At 44.8% G+C, this 19,903-nt stretch overlaps 1 protein-coding gene across 1 annotated transcript in view; it reads left to right on the top strand.

The window, feature by feature from the left end:
• Positions 1-18,404, top strand: part of LOC130371310 (integrin alpha-M-like) — a 33,684-nt gene extending 15,280 nt beyond the window's left edge. The window contains exons 3-30 of the mRNA XM_056577044.1: positions 577-674; positions 1,212-1,282; positions 1,464-1,578; positions 1,820-1,947; positions 2,374-2,519; positions 2,666-2,816; positions 3,323-3,473; positions 3,895-3,965; positions 4,107-4,230; positions 4,673-4,818; positions 5,420-5,572; positions 5,903-6,115; positions 6,214-6,347; positions 8,395-8,540; positions 8,938-9,077; positions 11,296-11,421; positions 11,695-11,762; positions 12,223-12,364; positions 12,880-12,978; positions 13,230-13,309; positions 13,480-13,566; positions 14,650-14,719; positions 15,271-15,369; positions 15,971-16,051; positions 16,283-16,393; positions 16,868-16,981; positions 17,062-17,172; positions 17,690-18,404. Of these exons, the coding sequence (XP_056433019.1) occupies positions 577-674; positions 1,212-1,282; positions 1,464-1,578; positions 1,820-1,947; positions 2,374-2,519; positions 2,666-2,816; positions 3,323-3,473; positions 3,895-3,965; positions 4,107-4,230; positions 4,673-4,818; positions 5,420-5,572; positions 5,903-6,115; positions 6,214-6,347; positions 8,395-8,540; positions 8,938-9,077; positions 11,296-11,421; positions 11,695-11,762; positions 12,223-12,364; positions 12,880-12,978; positions 13,230-13,309; positions 13,480-13,566; positions 14,650-14,719; positions 15,271-15,369; positions 15,971-16,051; positions 16,283-16,393; positions 16,868-16,981; positions 17,062-17,172; positions 17,690-17,833 (3,319 nt within the window). The 3' untranslated portion in view covers positions 17,834-18,404. The remainder of the gene's footprint in view (positions 1-576; positions 675-1,211; positions 1,283-1,463; positions 1,579-1,819; positions 1,948-2,373; positions 2,520-2,665; positions 2,817-3,322; positions 3,474-3,894; positions 3,966-4,106; positions 4,231-4,672; positions 4,819-5,419; positions 5,573-5,902; positions 6,116-6,213; positions 6,348-8,394; positions 8,541-8,937; positions 9,078-11,295; positions 11,422-11,694; positions 11,763-12,222; positions 12,365-12,879; positions 12,979-13,229; positions 13,310-13,479; positions 13,567-14,649; positions 14,720-15,270; positions 15,370-15,970; positions 16,052-16,282; positions 16,394-16,867; positions 16,982-17,061; positions 17,173-17,689) is intronic.
• Positions 18,405-19,903: the final 1,499 nt, after the last annotated feature.

A 19,903-nucleotide genomic window follows, 5' to 3' on the forward strand; every position in this document is an offset into this window, starting at 1 on the left:
CATTTAATTGTATTTACAATAATTTGAATCTGAAGTCACTCAAAACGTAATACGTTTTTTGTGTTTAATTTTCTATCTAAATTAAAAAAGTCTCAAAGACAAAGCTTTGCAGCTTATCTGAGTGTATGAACATTGGTAGTCGAATTTACTGTGCGATCCAAAGGGGTAGGGGGCGGCAGCAAAAATCTTGCCTGGGGCGCCAAATTGGTCAGGGCAGAGCACGTTATTGAAACTGCCAAGGCTCGTAGAGGTTTAAGGTTCCTAGAGGTTTAAGGCTCCTAGAGATTTGAGGCTCCTAGAGGTTTAAGGCTCCTAGAGGTTTGAGGGTCCTAGAGGTTTAAGGCTCCTAGAGGTTTAAGGTTCCTAGAGGTTTGAGGCTCCTAGAGGTGCAAGGTTCCTGTTCAGTTCGTCGTAGAGGTTTAAGGGCGAGAGCAGCGGTGATCCCTGTTAGTGTTGAGGGTTGCAACGCCACGCCCTTGTTCATATCAAGCTAAACTAATCCCACATGCGCTTTCAACTTATATGTTCTATACTGGTCCTATAGTAACATATGAACATCTCCCTCTCCCTGATAAGCTTACTGGTGAGCGAGCCACTGTTGCAGACATCCCCAACGCAAAGAGGCAGAATCTACAACTGCACTACTAAGAATTGTCAACCCATCCCTCTCTCAGGTAATCACACTCTATTCACAATCATACATGCTACCTTTCATTTGTTGAACAGGACTGAATGAAAAAGTGGTGTTTTTACGTGCGGCCTGTATGTAAATTGGACCCAATAGGACCTGGGTCAAAAGTTAAAAGTATAATGAGTTATTGATGAAGGTCTCAATACTTAATTAACTGTTACTTTTACTGTCATTCAGGTTATGTAGGCTTGCTTATCATCTTGGTCCTCGGAAAAACTTATCACAAGGCAACATCCACATGATGCTACACTTTATACAACTTTTTTAATTAAAAGGTATTGAGTGGATGCTTTCATCCAAAGTATATTACAATACCTTAAGTGAATGCATTCTGAGCATGAGAATCAAACCCGTAACCTTGGCAGTTTCAATACCATGCTCGACCAGTTGAGCTAGTCGGGATTCGACCCTGCACCCTGGCAGTGTTAATGTTCTGCTCCACCTCTTCTCTGTCATTCCTATGTTGGTATCACTTAGTCATCACAGCTTCAATTTTCTATCCTTGTGCTTTTGATTCCAGTTCCAGTGTTCGCCGTCAATATGTCTCTTGGTTTGACGTTGACGAAGGACCCAGCCTCTGAAAATACTTTGGTGAGGGGTCCATGTATTAAACATTAAATGGTTGTTTTAAAAAACAACCATCGATGGCAAAAAAGTATTGGCAAGTGTCCAAACGTCTACAGTTAGATGTTTAGAGAAGAAACATTGTTGTATTGTTTAATTGTTCCAAAAATGAACACACTATTTGTAACCGTATTTCTCCTTTGTTTAGGCATGCGGTCCAACCCTTACAAGAGAATGCAAGACTATCAACACATACAACGGATTATGCTTGAAGATTAACTCTCAAAATAGAGCTGAATTGCAAAGACCATCAATTCTAAAGGGTAAACATGTCAGCTATGCTGATGCTGAAACTTCCTAGTATTAAGCTCTTCATAGAGGAAAGGTTTATGATGTGTACAGGATGATTTGAGGCTCACTTTAGATAGGCCGATGTTCTCTTATGAATTGTCCATTGCAAAATATTCATATTGTTATTCAACAAACGTACCACAATTAAACATAATTAAATTCAGTAAACTGAAATGAATCATGCACATTTAATGGGTTTCATTGGAATGACAGATTGTCCTGTCCTTTCGGACATCGCCTTTCTGCTCGACGGCTCTGGCAGCGTAGCTGATGGGGACTTTAACGCCATGAAGGACTTTGTCACGCGTTTGGTCAGCTCCTTACGCGGTGGAGACACACGGGTAGGGACAGATGTCTATAAGAACACGTTTCGAGGTCCACCGCAGTGTCAATGTGTAACCACACAATGACACCCATGTATTACATAGCATGATATTATCCAAGCCCTGAATCTATGGGTGGCCAGAGAGGCTTGGTGCTGCAGAGATACTTGCATCGGATCGCTCTGCCTTTAATGGTGCACCTACAACGACCAGCATCGGCTACCTACTCTGAGTTAGGTGCTGTCAATGGAATCTATTGTTTTTTTACCTTCCACTATTGGTTTTTCAGTTCCCACAATTCATAGCCGATATTGTTATCTAGTTTTGATGGGCATGATATTATTATAACATTTTTCAGCATTGTATATCACCCTGAAATAAGGGGACCAGGGACGGCTATGTCATAGCTTTAATTTTAAATAAATGTCTGTGTCTTCATTCCAGTTCGCCATCACCCAGTACTCACGACAGCCTACTACTCATTTTCACTTTGATGATTTTGACCTCTCCAACTCTTTGGAAAGTAAAATCCCGTCAATAAGACAACAAGGAGGAGGAACGTACACGGCACTAGCCATCAAGCATGTTGTGTAAGTCCATCATCATCGTTTCTATAGTAACAGTAGTGGTCAACCATTGGATCCAATTTCACAGCCTGGTGCAGCAACGACTGCGGTTTTAATTCATTGGTTGATTTTATGGAACATTCATTCAACGGGTCGATTTCTTTCCAAAGCGAACGCGTCTTCACAAAATCCAAAGGGTCTAGGAGGATCTCAAAGAAGATTTTGATCGTGATTACCGATGGAGAGTCAAATGACTACAATAATTTAGATGATGCAGTAAATGGCGCGGACGCAAAGGGCATCGTTCGATTTACAATCGGGGTAAGAGACTTTAAAATGGTTATTGTTAATAAGTGTGAAGCATTCAGAAACAAAAGCATGATGGGTAAAGGCTTCACACCCTACCTTTCTCCGGGCACTTCAGGCATAGATATATATAGAACACTAGATGTCTTACGGTGGCGTCTAGAACGTCATCACAGGTGGCCATCTGGGGCAAGCTTTCTGGTATCTAGTGTTCTAAATTTTTATCTGACTTCAGCACTGCGCTGATGGTAGGTGGACGGGAAGCTATAAAATGGGTAGCTTCAGTGGCTAATGCAGCGTTAACTGTTGAAGCTGTAGACATTTTGAGAGTGGGGATCCTTAAAGATGCCTCAACAGCTATTTAGGGTTGTAATTGTATCTCCGCCTACCAAGGCTGGACAAGCCAATCAGAAAAGATAGTTTCTATCGTCTATTTTTTCAAGACAGTAAAAAATAAAGCAATGATAATGACATTTTTCTGCATGGCTGATAAAGTTCTAATCTTTGTTTTCTATGAATAGGTGGGGAGAGCCTTCGACAAGTCTGGTGCGAAAGCAGAGCTGGAAAAGATTGCGTCTAGACCACCCAATACACACGTGTTCCGCGTCAGCAACTTTGACGCCCTGGACAAAATCAGGGACACACTGGAGGAAAGCATCTTCTCTATTGAAGGTAGGAAGTCTCTCCACCTAAAACTCAAATACATCTCAGGTATTTATTTAAATTGCAATATTTGATGATCATTTTGCGTGATCATTCTCCCGAATTCTCATCATGTCAGTTATTTAACACCAACTAAACTCTTTGACGAAGACGTGATGATAGAAATGGTCAGTTAAAAATGATACAAAGAAATTCATCAGTCACAGTTCTGGTATATGCCAGAGAGGGTCATGAGAGTATTTTACTGAGTCCCATCGAGACTCATTTAAGTCCATAAGATACAGTCCAGAACACAGAAGCTATGTTGGTTGGAGTTATGACCATCATAGATGTTTTCAATTTTGATCATGGGAGGAGCATCCAGGAAGGCATATGTTTTTAAAGGCTGCTAAGCCAGAGGGTGCATGACTATGATACGTCTTCCCTTTAGGAACTCAGACAGGTGGCTCTTTGATAATGGAGATGGCCCAGGAAGGGTTCAGCGCAGCCTTCGTCCCGGGGGTGAACAAGTCTTTCAATCGACCAACACTAAGAATCTTTTCCACACATTAACAACCTTAATTCAACTCCACATTGCTGAGAGGTTAGTTATACATACAGTATGTCCCGAATAGTGACCTAATGCTTCTTCATACTTTCCAGGGTGGGTTTCAGATGGCATCTGTCGGAGCGTATGATTGGAGTGGGGGCTTTCGGGGCTACTCATCTGATGGTCGGCTTACGTTTCCACAGGACGAACAGTTTGTGGAGAAAGACAGCTATCTAGGTAAGAAACACTAAGAAACAGTGAAAGGATCAATGTGGAGTTTGGACCAGTGAGACAGTTTAGCTTCTTCAGCGCCATTCAAGGCTGTTCAGGATCTGACCAATCATAACCTTCTGGGTTCTTAGCTAGAGAATAAGTAAGAAGCGTGAGGCGAATCACTGTAGACATACCTGTAGCACCTGTGTTCGTTCTACAATGACTCTGAAATGGGACTATTTCAGATTTCTATATAAAATAAGTCTCATATCTCCAATTTCAATCTTTTTTCTTTTTCTTGGAGGAACAAGCAGGTTATTCTAACAAGCTAGCAAGATATCTTAACAAGCTAGCAAGCTTTCGTAATGAGCTAGCTAGCTATCTTAACGAGCTAGCATTCTGTCCTAACGAGCTAGCCAGCTCTTCTAATGTTTGGTACTTTTTACATTTTTTTGGGATCCACCAGGCTACTCCATGGCTGTTGCTCATACCAGAAATGGACCTCTAACCATTGTAGGGGCGCCGAGATACCTTCACAGAGGAGTAGTGTTTGTCTATCCTAAATCTTTGGACATCTCTAAAGGCCAGATGGTTGACCCCTCTCCATGGCAGGTCTGTCAACAGGAAACCTCTGTCAAAACAAATGTCCAGCATGCAGCAATTGTACTTTTTGTACTTTACAAGTACAAATGCTTTTAGAAAACCTTTATAATATTTTTTTATTTGGTCTCATGCTTTTTAAATGTAATCTGTGTAATCCCGGTGTTTGACAAGGGCTATACAATGGGGAGGCTTATTCATATTTTGACGAGCAGCGCGGGTAGGACGAGACGGGAGTCCAAGTTAAGCGGTCATGCGACTCTCGCGCCCCTTACACCGCACGACTCCGACGCCTTCATTGAACACACACATGACACACCAAAACACACCAAACACAACCAACCAACATGAACGTCTCGGTCACGGTGTCGGGAACAACAACTCAGTAACAGCAACACTAACCCACCCATAGCGATAAACAAACCCCACACAATGTCTCCGCCGCAAATGACCTAGGAGGGTGCCAGAGGTCCAACTTGAATTGGTCCAAACCCCCCCCCCCCCCCCCCCCCCCCCCGGATCCCTACAATATAATTCCCAATTATTATTATTATTATCATTATTATTATTATTATTATTAACATCATTATTGCTTTTGCTTGGTTTCAATCAGTCTCAGATTGGTGAGTATTTTGGGGCGGAGATAGTGACCATGGCAGTGAATCCCACCCGTCAGATGTTCACCAAAGTGGTCCTCATCGCCGCCCCTCTGCACATGGAGGAGAACTGGGAGGGCCGGGTGTACGTCTGCCCCCTCACCGCCTCCGTGAGTAACCCCCCTACCATCAGCCAATGGGCTGTTTAGTCTAATTACCATCAGCCAACAGGTTGTATGGTCTAATTACCATCAGCAAATGGGAGGTGTATAGTCTAAGTACAATCAGCCAATGGGTTGTAAAGTCTAATTACCATCAATCAATGGGGTGATTAGTCTAATTACCATAAGCCACCATAAGCCAATGGGGGGTGTAGTCTTATTACAATGAGCCAATGGGGGGTTGTATAGCCTAAGTACCATCAGCCAATGGGGCTTTAGTCTAATTACCATCAGCCAATGGGAGTCTAGATTCAGTCTTGACCCGTGTGTCCATGCCAGAGAGTGGACTGCCAGTTTGAGGAGCCGGTCGTCCTGCGAGGACAAGCGGGGGAGAGAGGGAGGTTCGGATCCTCCATGGCTCCCCTCCCTGACCTCAACCAGGACGGGGTCTATGACCTGGCCGTCGGGGCCCCGCTGGAGAACCAGGGCCAAGGCAGCGTGTACATCTTCCACGGCGACATGAGAGGCACCATAAACCCCAGGATCTCGCAGGTGGAAACCCAGACCTCTGTCATGTTCTGACGTTCATCTTCTGAAATGTGACCCTTCCCTCTGGTAATATCTACTGGATTGTCCCGGTCTCTCTGTAGAGGATTGCAGGCTCAGACATCCAGCCGGGACTGCAGTTCTTCGGCCTGTCCATCAGCCAGTCCTCCTCTGACCTCAGTGGGGACGGACTCCCTGATTTAGCAGTGGGGTCAAAGGGCAAAGTGTTCCTACTCAGGTACTTTCAGTCTCGTGTGTTTGCATTGAATGATTGTAACCCAGTCAAAAAAGAGTTTGGTCATTTCTGCACCTTATAGGGTCGACAGATTAAGCTCCCGTTGAGGTAGCGAGAAGGGGGGGATCTTTTATATTTTAAGAAATTATTATTATTTATTATTTTGTTATTTATGATTTCAATGGGATTCAGGATCACCTGGCCCACTCAGATGGGCCTCATTCATGCCTGAAGGACTCCCCGACACAAAACTGATCCCATACCAATTCATCATGCCGCCAAACTTTGATTTTTGTTATGGATTTTCGAGAGAGCCCTGGCGGCAGGTTAACATGTTATCACTTTAAGTGTTGGAGATGGTTTTACAGGCCAACCCTGTCAAATAACTCTCAATCTGTTGCACAAGGCTCCACCCTACACCCAACAACTCGTTCTGGCGCATTTTAATGAGCTGTACCAGAAGCCCTCTTGCTCTGCACCCAGTGGTGTGTATATTGGTAGCATTCAGATACAGCGTGTTGAAGGGGACATATTATACCACCAGGGGTTAGTGTGATTAGCCTAACAAGCCGTTTCGAAAATCTGCCCCCTATGACATCACTAGTGGGCGTGTCCACCTAGATCTGTACTTGATAGATGGGCAACGGTTACGTCAGTACACTGGGTAGGCTGGTAGACTGATCTATCCAGCATAGATCTAGGTGGACACACCCACTAGTGATGTCATATGGGGCAGATTTTCAAAACGGCTTGTAAGGCTAATCACACTCACACCTGGTGGCATAATATGTCTCCTTTAAAGCGCAGGTGCCTTCAGCCCCAGCAAGCTCCTCTCTCTTGCGCTGCAGAGGAGCACACTCAGAGCCAGAGTACATAGTGAGCCCAAGTCCACCAGTTTTGTTTCCCTCACAGGAAATTATTTAGGAAAATGTATGTACTGTAATAAATGGCAAATTACATATAACATATAATTTAAAAGATAATTTTGGAAGTGTCAAAAGTCGCATTTTTTATTCAAACAGTAAATTAATATTTAGCTATGTGTGAAATCGTTCATTGCAATACAGCTCTTGTCTCTAACAATATACGTCCCCAACACCAACATGACATGTTTACTCTCGCTGTGTTTCTCTCATGAGCCAGTGCAAAACAAAGCTCTGATAGTGTTGTAACGCTCTAACAAATAATTCAGCGTTGAATTCAGAATCCTTGGTTTATTTACACACCAGATTGTTGCCAGTGATGCAAAGTTCAATCTTAGCAACCAAAGATCAGACTCCGATCTTTGGATCTGCGGCAGACCTTACAGAAAACAAGTCTTTCTGACACCCCAAAATCCACAAATAAGCTGCGTTTAGGGCTGAGAGTTTAGGAAAGAGTTGGGGGTGGGAGGTGTTATCGCCATGGTTACAACCCACGCCAACTAATTTTTTTGCAACGTTGTTGTGTAACTGTTGTGAGTGTCGGATCAGAACATCAGATCACAACAGGCTTTCCGTCTGAACAACCCCAAAGTCCTGAGGTGTGCAAAGTCGACAAACTAATAACAATACCATCAATATTACTTAAGGACACGAGTATCTCCCAATGTCACAAAAATAAACCAAAATAGAACTGGATTAAAATAAACAGGCGGGACATGTTTGCTTCTATAAATTAGAGCTCTTAAGTAGAAATGTAAGGGATCTCGTTAATTCAGAAAATCAGAGCAGAATTTGTGTCGCCATGAAAACTTATCTCAGAAAAGATAGTTAACTAATTTTCTCAAATGAATGCATAATGCCTCTGTACTTTTGCACAACGCTTGTGGTCAATATGCTCTTCCTTCTGCCCACTGATGACGTAGGAAGGTGATGCAAAACATGTAAAGCTGGGAAACTATTGTAGACTCATTCTGAGTCTACAACGCTTTGATGAAATGTTAAATCGCTGGACTGCCCCTTCTAATTATTGACAGTAAATTTGATTTTGAAAGTTATCCAGATGATCTCATTTGGGGGAATTATTGTTTGAAATATGTGAAAAAAATGTTTTGCCTCCTTTCTCTCAGGTCCAAACCCATTGTGATGGTGGAAGCTCAAGTGACCTTCACTCCGGCCCAGATACCACCCAGCCCCTCTGACTGCCTCACCCCGGTGAACGTCTCCGCTGATGTCTGCTTCACAATGAGCGGCCCACCTTCGGTCCTACAGACAGGTTTCTGAACCTCTCACCTAAACCTGTGGTAGTTTGTAGCTCAGCTAGTAGAGCAAGCATTAACACTGCCAGGGTTAGCGGTTCCATTCCCTGTCTAGCTCACCTGGTAGAGCTGGCCCTTACACTGCCTTATTTGTGCGATAACCCTTGTTTTATTTCCCATGGGGTCTCTCATGCAAGATTATATGCACTCATGGGATTGGCAGAAACACACACACTATAAATCGTTCACATCTTCACACTATTCCAACGTCAACGTTCAAATCAAACCATATGAGGTAAAAGGAGGAGGGGTGAAGGGGGGATTGTGTTTTGTTAACTAACTTCGATAATAACATCTAGGACGTAGTGACAATCAAATTGGTTCCACATGGTCTTCCTTTCTACTGTCTTCCAGTACAAGCCGGGATAAATTTTACTCTGTCACTGGACGCCATCCGAAAGCGAGCCTACTTCACTCCGAATGTGCGCGCGCGGGACGAGTCTTTCACTGTCAACCAGCGAGGAAGATGTTTCACCTACCGAGTGGTCATTGAGGTACGTGGTTCCCTAAGCACCGTGCTGGTAACTGGTAGTTAGTTAGTGATGTGCAATGGGAGCACCAGGGAAAACTGGTCCAAATGACCTATTTACACAATTTAGGGGTCAATCAGGTAAGCCAATCACTTGGTACTTGGCTGCTCTGTGCTGTCTTGTGTAATACCTTTTGTAATAAATCTCTAATACATTTTAAATTGAGCACTAGTAAAGTAAAGGGTAGATAATTTCAATTAAATTCAATTCAAAAAAGCTTTATTTGTCCCCAGGGGGCAATTGAAGACACATAGAGCAGCAGTATTACAAAGGACAAGGTTGGGTCCAAACATAAAAACAAAACAAAAGCACAGCGTTGCTACCTGATAGACAGTACACACAAAGCACAGGTGCGTACAAATGCACAAAAATAAAATAGTGGCGTGCACAGACATTTTGGGGGGCAGGTGCTCAGGGAAAAATAAGGGCACATTAAAGTGTCATTTCGAAGTGAAGAGTGATCATTACCACTTTTCTAAAGCAGCATCCTCCTCAGTGCCATGTCTTGATGTTGATGACCTCACTATGATTGATCTTGATATATTTTTCTATAGCAAGCAGGAGAAGGTCAGAGAGCCGTTCTTCTCCACACAGACTTCTTAGTTTAGTTTTGATAATTTTCAGCTTTGAAAATTATCTCTCCACAGAAGCAGTTGTCACTGGCAATGTTTCATCGATTTTTATCATCTTCACAAAGGCAGGAAAGATGAGCCGGCCACTGTTTTCCCTCAGTATGGCAAAGATTTCTTTGAGGTCTTTTGCAGGAAAGCTGGAGTGGAACACCTTTAGTTCTGTCTTCAGCTGGTCCTCGTCTTCTCCATAGAAATCAGGATGCGGACGGCTTCCTTGGCTTCTGCGTTTGGCGTGCTTACCCAGTTGGCATGTACCGTGAAGGGGTGGAAGGACTGAATGATTCTAGCAGTGGGACTTCAGCTCCTCAGTCACAGTATCCAGAAAGGAGGCTTAGGGGGCAAACAATACACTCTAGACTCAATTCATTTATGTGTTACATCGCCGGTTGGGCAGGGCAGGGGAGTAGGTGTGTGTGGGCAGCAGCTTTGAACTACAGCTGCAACGCGCCTCCGTTTGTGTCCGCTCTGCGCGTTCACGTTGACAAAGGAAGAGAGTTGTGTGCGAGGAGCAGGGGGGGGGGGGGGGCATATATATTGGGCCATTATTATCACACGTTTTTAATTGTCGAGCCTTTATAGATGATAATGTCACCATGGGCCACATACACTGTTTAAAAAAAAAAAAAAAAAAAGATTATTTTATTTTTTTCAAAAGGGCACTTGATTGGGTCAGGGGGCAAAGGGCAGGTGCTATAGCACCACCTTGGGTCTACCTGTGCACGCCACTGATGAAATATGTATAAAATATGTACAGTGTATGTTTATAAGTGGAGAAATTACTCTTAAAAGTGTAAAAAGTGTAAAATATGACAGATATATAAAGTGCAATCAATTAATAAATACCATACTGGTGAGAATACAATTATGAGATGAATTGCAGCGAGGTAGGTAACAGTTAATGGGAGGGAGAGGGCAAAACAGAGTTTACGGCTTCAACAGTCTGTGTTGGGCGGGCACAAGCCCGGTAGGGGGGTTTAGGAGGAGTTGAGGAGGTGAACACCCTTGGGAACATAGGTTGCTTTTCTCCTCTGTGTCCTGCAGCCGGGGCAGCGAAGTCAGCGACCTGAGGGGAGCCACTCAAGTGTAGAGTGTTTGAGGGGTCCTGCATGATCCTGTTGGCTAACCGGAGTGTTTGCTGGTCATAGATGGAGGAGAGAGTTCTTGTTGAAAGTCCAATGATCTTAGAGCAGACTCTGGCCGTACTCTCCAGGCGGTTTCTGTTTTGGAGGCTAATGGAGTGGAACCAACAGGTTATGGAGAATGTACAGATGCTCTTGATGAAGGGGTAATAGAAAGTGAGCAAGATGTTTTTGCTGACTCCAAAGGAATTGAGTTTCCCTCGGAGATCCTGATGCCAGACTAATTCTGGACTATCAGGGCATCTCTTCCCTTATTGGTTCAGGGAATCCATCTTGCCTGTCACTCACAGTGCGTGTTATGCATCACTTCTGAGTGGCAGAAAAGTGTTGGGAGGGCGGGAGCAGAGTGAATGGTTCCAGCGGCGGTCTCAAGGAGCAGGTTGTAACCGTGTATTGTCCCTTATATTGCAGCCCTGTCCCGATGACTCTCTGAACGACTTGTACAATGAGCTGACCTTCTCGTTCGTCGGCCTCCCCTCAAAGGACAACCTCAGCCCCAGTCTGTCCCAGCAAGCCCTCACCACCAGCTACCATCCAGTAGGCTCCTCTCCATCTCCATTCCAACGCTCTGTCTCATTATTGACTGGTTCCGTGTACGAGATAGGGCGGCCCTAACATTTTGAAGTCCTCTTGTTTTCTGAACCCATGAACTGAACACACAGGGGCATAATTACGTGGGAGATGAGGTGTTTTAGATAAACGGCCGCCTGGTTCCCCGTGGTTAACACTGTCAACGTTAGAACAGAAGTGTGACCATGGTTCACACCAACACATATCTTCTAACCTCCTCCCCTCCTCACTCTCACACAGCTGAGCTTCAAGATCAACTGCGAAAATGCGTGTGTGGATGAACTCAAAGTCGGTTTCAACTTCAGTGGGTGAGTCAACCTGAGCTGTTATAACGTGTAGGTGAGAAGGATGTGTGATGGTTAGAGGATGTAGGCGAGGTGAAGACAATGTGTTGAGGTCTGAAACACAAAGTGAAGTGAACATTTTCGAACCCACGCTAAGGCGGCATGTGGCTCTGGAGTTACAGCGGGTTGGCTGGTAACTGAAAGCTTGCTAGTTCAATCCTGTGTGTGTGGAGGTGTCCCTTAGCAAGGCACCTCACTGCTCCCGAAGAGCTGGCTGTGTTTCATGTCTGAGACCGCCGTCTGTTGCTTGAATGAGTGAATGTTAAGCAATATTGTAAAGTGCTTTGTCTTGCCCCTGGTTAGACAAGCGCTATATAAATGCGGTCCATTTACCATTCACACAGTAGGCTGGCTAGCATGGTCAAGACGGCTTGATAGCTGGTTAAGTAGTTGTTTCCTAATCCTCCTTTCTCCCCTACACCAGCTCCTCTGCCGTTCGGGTCGGCATCGATGACTTACTGAACGTGACGACGTCCCTCACCAACCTGGGAGAAGACTCGTACAACAGCCAGGTGGTTCTGACCTACCCCGCAGGACTGTCCTTCAGGAAGTTCAGCACCCTGCAGGTGCGTGCATAGCATTTTGGTTCTGTTTTGAGCATCCCTCTGTTTGTATGAGCAGCGAAGGAGAGCAAAGAGCCATGACATCGTGGACAGAAACAGCCCACCAAGCAACAGAACAAGTAGAAGTTGATCCAGCATCATCTAAATCGTCTCTGTACTCACATAATAAGAACAGCGGCAGATCACGCTGATTTTAAATAACAACATTGGAACGTAGTTCAAAAGTAACATTTTGCCTGTTAAAATTCACTATGGGGTTAGATTTACTATTGGGGTCGGATTTGAAAGGCTTGTAATTGTGTGTGTGTCTTTTTGAACTGAAATTGAGCTGGTCATGTGGTTCATTTCTTTTTGTAGATCTGAATATTGTGTTCATACTGCACTAAGTGTGTACCTGTGATCAGCCCTGGTCTTCAAAGCAAACCCTAAATGTCCATGTACACTCAGTAAGAACCATCAGAGTGCAGGGGAAGGCTCAGCCGTGGGCCGGAGGAGGCTGATGTGTCTTTCCCCCTCAGGGGCGGGTGGAGTGCAGCTCGGTGGACAGTGAGAACGGCCTGTCTCTCGGACGGAGCAGCTGCTGGGTCTACAGACCCATCCTCAAGACCAACGCTAAGGTCTGCCGCCGCCATCACACCGACCACCCAGTCAATCCACCAGTTAGTCCCTTAGGTCATTGGATGATCTGTCATTGAGTATGTCAGTCAGTTGGATAATTAGCCGGTCAGTGAGTACGTCAGTTAGCTAGTTAGGTGGTTATTGCTTTAGTTAGTGTGGAGGCTGATCCTCACAGGGTCTTTCTGGTCATGGGAGGATCATGCTACTGATTCATTCACATGATTGTTGACGCAGACTGTCTGCCCATCAGGCTGTGTTCACCGTTTCCTACGGCATCGACTCCAACAGTCAGCTGAGCCACAAGATTCGCATCACAGCCAAGGCCAACAGGTAGCTCACACACACGCACACTCACCTCCAACCTCCGCCCTCCAGGCCACACAGACCTCCTCAGGTCCTGCACTGAGTCCCCCGTCTGATGGCAGCAGATGAGGAGTCAAGGGCCATAGAAGCACGTTTACTTTGTAACCTTTCTTTAACGTTTCCTTGGGTCTGTTTAGTGGAAACCTGGATCACTCACAGCAGAGTGTACTGAACCAGACGGAGGAGATCGACGTGAAGTACAGCATATTCCTTTCCATCGCCAGGTGGGTTTGCACGAATGCAACACACGTTTTTTGGATGAAACAAAGACGAAGGGCGTGACCGGTCTGGAGAGGGAAGAATTGACCATAGCTGAAGATAGCCCTGGCGGGCAGTCAGATTTAAGGTTAACACACTATGGGGGGGAGTGTGTTGAGTTGTTCCTTAAATAAAAGATAATTCCATCTCAAAGATAACAAATTAGCATGTAGCAAATAGTTATGTATTTCATAACTGGGCTTGTGCATGTGCACAGCAGTCGCGTCTTTCTCAAATCTCCACAAGCAATAGGCCGATGTCAAATGGAGGTTGAGACTCCACTGATCACAGCAGTTAAAACACAGCAAAAGCCGTCAAAGATAAATAACAAACCCCCCTTTCTGAATTACAACCAGGCACCCAACACCAACACACACTAATGCACACACACTCAGTCTTGTGCTCACACACATACACAGGTACTTTTACTTCCATCTGTAAGGGAAGTAGCTCTCTTCCTCTCTGATGTTCCAGTCAAGTCATCAAGGTGTATTCAGTCAAGTCATAGTATTTGTGATATTATGAAAAACATTTTTCCATGACAGAATTATACGAAAAGACAAAGAAAGTCCTCAACTCCTTTCCTTCCAAACATCTGGTTGAACATGTGGAGTAACCTCCATACATCACGGAACATACTAACAACATTCATCTCTGAACATTGTAACATACATCACTGAACGTAACATCACTGAACATATTAACAACATACATAACTGAACATAGGAACAACATATGTATGTTGTTCCTATGTTCAGTTATACATGCGTTTCCTATCTTCAGTGATGCATGGTAGTATGCTCAGATGTTGTTAATATGTTCAGTGATTTAATGTTCTGAAAATACTGAACAGACTGCACATACCAACATACATCACTGAACATAACATCACCGAAAATACTAACAACATACAGTAAATCACTAAACATATTAACAAAATATGCCATTGAACATAACATTACTGAACATACCATCCAGTACAGATTGGAGTAGCTGCAGAATAATATCCAAGGGCTGTGTATTAACTGACTCACTCTCTCCTTATTTAGCTCACTCAGTTACACCAACTTCACCTTCGGAAGAAAGGATTTACACAAACCAGTGGTGAATCCAGTAACGGTAAGCGTAGCTGTAAAACCATTTTAAAGCACTATGAAATTAAGATTAAATTATTTCAGATAATTGATCCTCTTTAACATGCAATCACTTTGTGATCTTTGCTTTTCATCTCATAATAACCCATCATTACCTCTCCCTTTCTCATTCTCTCCGTTAATATTTCTCCACCATCATCCCTGTCTGCCTCTCTATCTCTCTTTCTGTCCGTATGTCTGTCTGTCTGTCTGTCCGTCTGTCTGTCTCCCTCTCTTTCTGTCTTCTTCCCTCTCTCTCTCTCTCTCTCTCTCTATCCGTCTCTCCCTCTGTCTCTCTCTGTCTGCCTTTGTCTCTCTCTGTGTCTGCCTCTCTCTCTCTGTGTCTGCCTCTCTCTGTGTCTGTCTCCCTCTCCCTCTACCTCTCTGCCCCCCTCTCTCTCTCTGTCTGTCTCTCTCTCTCTCTCTCTACCTGTTTGCCCCTCTCTCTCTCTGTGTCTGTCTCTCTCTCTCTCTCTGTCTCTGTCTCTGTCTCTGTCTCTCTCTGTCTCTGTCTCTGTCTCTCTCTGTCTCTCTCAGGTGTTCAACTTTGGGAGGGCTTTTAATGTGACGGTGGTGATCAAGGTTCCTGTGCGCCTCGGAGGCGAACACATCTGGCAGGAGAGGGAAGACCTCCAGGTGGCTGACGGAGCACAGACTCCACCACTCAACAGACTCCTACACCTCCACACCTCCACACACACACACACACACACACACACACACACACACACACACACACACACACACACACACACACACACACACACACACACACACACACACACACACACACACACATACACTTACAGACACACACGCCATATATGTCAATATACAATGACATTGTTTAGCTTGATAAATATAAAAGGTCAAACTCACCTTTAAAATTCAGTATTGTCATAGTCATAGTCAGTCTCTTCAAAACACAGACACAAACACACACACAGACAGTTTGTATTTTCCGCCTCTGTTTTGTGTGTATTACTTGCTGCTGTGACCCCTGAAGGGATTCAGAAAGTGATTCTATCTCCTCTGAACCTTGATGTGGTGGTTGGTTTGTTAATGCTGCTCCCTCAGCCAGTTCACCCCTGATGACGACGTCATGTTTTCATCTCAAACAGGCTGCTCAAACAAAGTTAAATCCATTAGAAGGTGGTGTTGTGTTGAAGTAGCTTGGGTCGGGCCTCCCGGGTGAGCAGGTTGTTCCTAGAGACGCTGACTCTGAAGCTGTTTCTAGGTTCCAGAGTGTCGGCGAGACGGCGTGGAGCCGGCAGCCCGTCCAGACTTTCTGGCGGAGGTTCAGCAGAGCCTCACAGTGGTATGTATGTCCCTGTGCGCTGGCGTCTTTGGTTCTGTCAATAACGGGTTGAGTGTGTTTGTCCGTGGCGCCGCAGGTCGCGGCTGGTAGTGTGTTGTTTCTGTACATGATGGGTTGTGTGTGTTTTACGCTCTGTTGTGTGCGGTTGTGATAATGGCATTATGTATGTGGTTGTGCATGGTTTTGTGTTATTCTGTGTGTTGATGTGTGGTTTGGTGATGTGTGTGTCAGGACTGCTTGGTGGCGAGCTGTCTGGTGTTCAGGTGCAACATGTTCATGGGTCGGGCGCAGAGCAGCACCTTCACCATCAACGGCAACCTCAGCTCTGGGTGGATCGCACAGGTAGGTTGGGGGAGGAGCCTGTCACGGAGACCGTGGAGGGTTTGGATAGGGTAGAGGGTTGTCATAGAGACTGGGGTGGGTTTGGATAGGGTAGAGGGTTGTCACAGAGACCGTGGAGGGTTTGGATAGGGTAGAGGGTTCTCACGGAGACCGGGGAGGGTTTGAATAAGGTAGAGGGTTGTCATGGAGACCGGGGAGGGTTTGGATAGGGTAGAGGGTTGTCACGGAGACCGGGGAGGGTTTGAATAAGGTAGAGGGTCGTCTTGGGGACCGGTGAGGGTTTGAATACGGTGGAGGGTTGACATGGAGACCGGGGAGAGATTGAATAAGGTAGAGGTTTGTCATGGAGAACGGTGAGGGTTTGAAGAAGATATATATATGGAAGATATAGTTTCCATAAAGACTTTTCCTTCCTATGTTTTGGCTATTCCCGAACCAGCTTACTATTTCACTGGTCTATGCTTTTTTTTACAGATCGGTATTCAGTCGGCTAAGTTCCTCCTCATAAGCACAGCCACCCTGGAATACGATGAGGACACATACATTTTCTTTTCCACCGAGTCTAAACACACCCCTCCCATCCGAAAGGTAACTCTCGCTCTGGTCTCAACTCAGTCCTGCTGGTCCAGGGTCTCTGATTAGAACCTTCACGTCATGTGACTCCTCAGATCGTCACTGAGGTGGAGGTGTACCCGGTAGCAAACTTCACTAAAGAGATCGTTGGAGGCACCTTCGGAGGACTGCTCCTGCTGGCCATCATTACGGCCGCTCTATATAAGGTGACCTCAAGACTTTGTGTGGATGGGCCGATCCCAGCAGAAAGAGCTTGAGTTCAGGACAGTAGTCTTGGAAAGTTGTTCAACTTCCAGCTGGAAGATACTTGATGTAATCCCAAATGACCATGGCTTCCCTGAGCAACAGGTCTTAACCCCTACCTGCTTCTTAATGCCAAATATCCGAATTCACTTGAGATCTGCTAAATGACTTAGTAAATATAAACTGCTCCAAAAACGACTGTTACATAAATACAACTATGAATACAAAGGAGATCTGATTTATAGTTTTTACATTAAGTTGGTTAACCATGGGCAGATTATTTTTGATTATGTTAGGGCTTGTCATACAGTTGTATTTGCACAACACTTCTCCCTAGTGGCCATGATCATCCAATGTGATAATGACACCGGGAATGAATCATCTTCTGAGTCGTTTTGAGGGATTATAGAGGGTTATTGGGTTGTCATCACGAGTTCCTCTCTTGATGGGTACTTGAATGATCCTGTCTGCTGTTTTCAGGCTGGCTTCTTCAAGAGTCAATACAAACAGATGATTGAAAAAGCTGGTGCTTCTGGGGAAGGTGGAGAAGGTGGAGATGGTGGCGGAGATGGTGGCGGAGATGGTGGCGGAGAAGGTGGCGGAGATGGTGGAGAAGCACCGTGAACCAGGCAGACCACCCTTCCATGCCAAGATGCTCATTTGAATGCTTCAGTCCCATGATTCCCTCCCCACATCCCATATATCAATGATTTTGTTTATTGTGCACATATAAAACCTAATGATTACACCTTTAGGATAAAACTCTTTTGGAAAACCATTGTAATTATGAACTATTTCTTTTTACATGTAGAACTACCATTCGTTCCTTTTGGCCAGACAGGCCAAATGTAAATACAGTATAACTAAAAATAAATCATCCCCCGCATTTAATACATTTGTTGTGTTAATAAATGGAATAAAAATATATATTTTATTGCCTGTTTGAATGTTGATTGACAACTCATTTGGTCCCGGGCCAATACGATTTAAAAATGGCATATTATACCACCAGGTATGAGTGTGATTAGCCCTAGCATTAGCATACATCTAGGTGGACACGCCCATTTGGGAGGTCAGAAGAGGCAGATTTTCATAACGGCTTGTAACGGCTAATCACACTCACACCTGGTGGTATGATGTCACCTTTAAAGCAAATGACGAAAGAGCAGCAGTTCTGGTCGTGGATCAGAGGTCAGAACTTTATTAATGCAACAACCTTTTATAAATTCTTCAAAAAATGTATATTTAAATCAAGAATCAACAGTGTGACGGATATCATGTGACCGGTTTGTTACGTATTTTAAGAACATAAGCTGCCTCCACATAGCCTCTAGGAAGCAGATTCAAACACACAAGCTGCATTACCCTCACATAGCCACTAGGAAGCAGGATCAAACACTTAAGCTGCAATAACTACTTTAGCCACAGATGGCAGCACCTTTAGACAGGGGCGGAGCCATTACGTCACCCCGGCCACGCCCATTACATAGGCCACGCCCACTTGACGGCCTCTAGCGGGTGATTCGAAGTGAAGAGGCCAGAGATCTTAGGTACACCCGCGCAGAGACATGGGCTTTTGCCCGTGGCTCAAAGTAGCTCACGTTATTTCTCTCACACGTGTTAGACACGCTTCCTCTCCTTTTGCTCCAGTTACCATACCGAAATACTTTAACAAATAAAGTAACCTAAAAAGATATCCGGATTTGACCACTTTCCTTGAAGAATGCTGCAGGTTAGTCTTCGATCACTTTCTTCATTACCCCGTAACTCCCATAACTAACAATTTCTCCTTTACATCGAAGACTCACAACACACCAAAAACATTTTATAGGCAAATTCAATTCACTCTTATATATATTAAAAAAGGTAATCAATGATAGACCAAACTCCAGAAAGTCTAAAAGATGAGCCAAGGGTTGAATCCGTGTCTGCTGCAGATCCTGTTTGGGGTTACCCAGCATTCCTGTTCGTTCTCATCATCCATATCGCCAGCCACACACACACACACACACACACACACACACACACACACACACACACACACACACACACACACACACACACACACACACACACACACACACACACACACACACACCAGAACTAAACCCTTACCAGACCTAGACACCCCCAATCCAGGACCCCCACCAGACCTAGACACCAACACTCCACTCCCCTACCAGACCTAGACACCAACACTCCACTCCCCTACCAGAACTAGACACCAACACTCCACTCCCCTACCAGACCTAGACACCAACACTCCACTCCCCTACCAGACCTGACCCTGAGGCCTCACTGGGCCTCAGGGTCATGAGCTCCGGTACTCAGAGCCAAAGGGGAACTCAGTCTGGGGGGGGACCAGGAGTCAAATCCAGATAGAAGATTGGGTTTCTTTACGTTCTTGTAACCAAAATGGACTTGCATGGACTTGAAAACCCAACTCTGGGCTCAAAAGGAGGAGGCAATCAACGCTTCAAGCCATCCCCAGTCTTCAGATTTAGTCAAACTGATCCTGGAGAAGACACTTGCATTAACATTGGAATCATGACAAAAGTTAAAGCGATGTGAGATTTTATGATTTTAAACCAGCATCACTCGCTGTCACACTAAAAGAGGTAGCATATACCCACGTGCATTCATGATATTCCTCTGGATTATGGGTCATTATTTCGGGCAGGGCCTTAGAGTCCC

The sequence above is a fragment of the Gadus chalcogrammus genome, chromosome 18, assembly GCF_026213295.1.
Source record: "Gadus chalcogrammus isolate NIFS_2021 chromosome 18, NIFS_Gcha_1.0, whole genome shotgun sequence".
In the NCBI taxonomy this organism is placed as follows: domain Eukaryota; kingdom Metazoa; phylum Chordata; class Actinopteri; order Gadiformes; family Gadidae; genus Gadus; species Gadus chalcogrammus.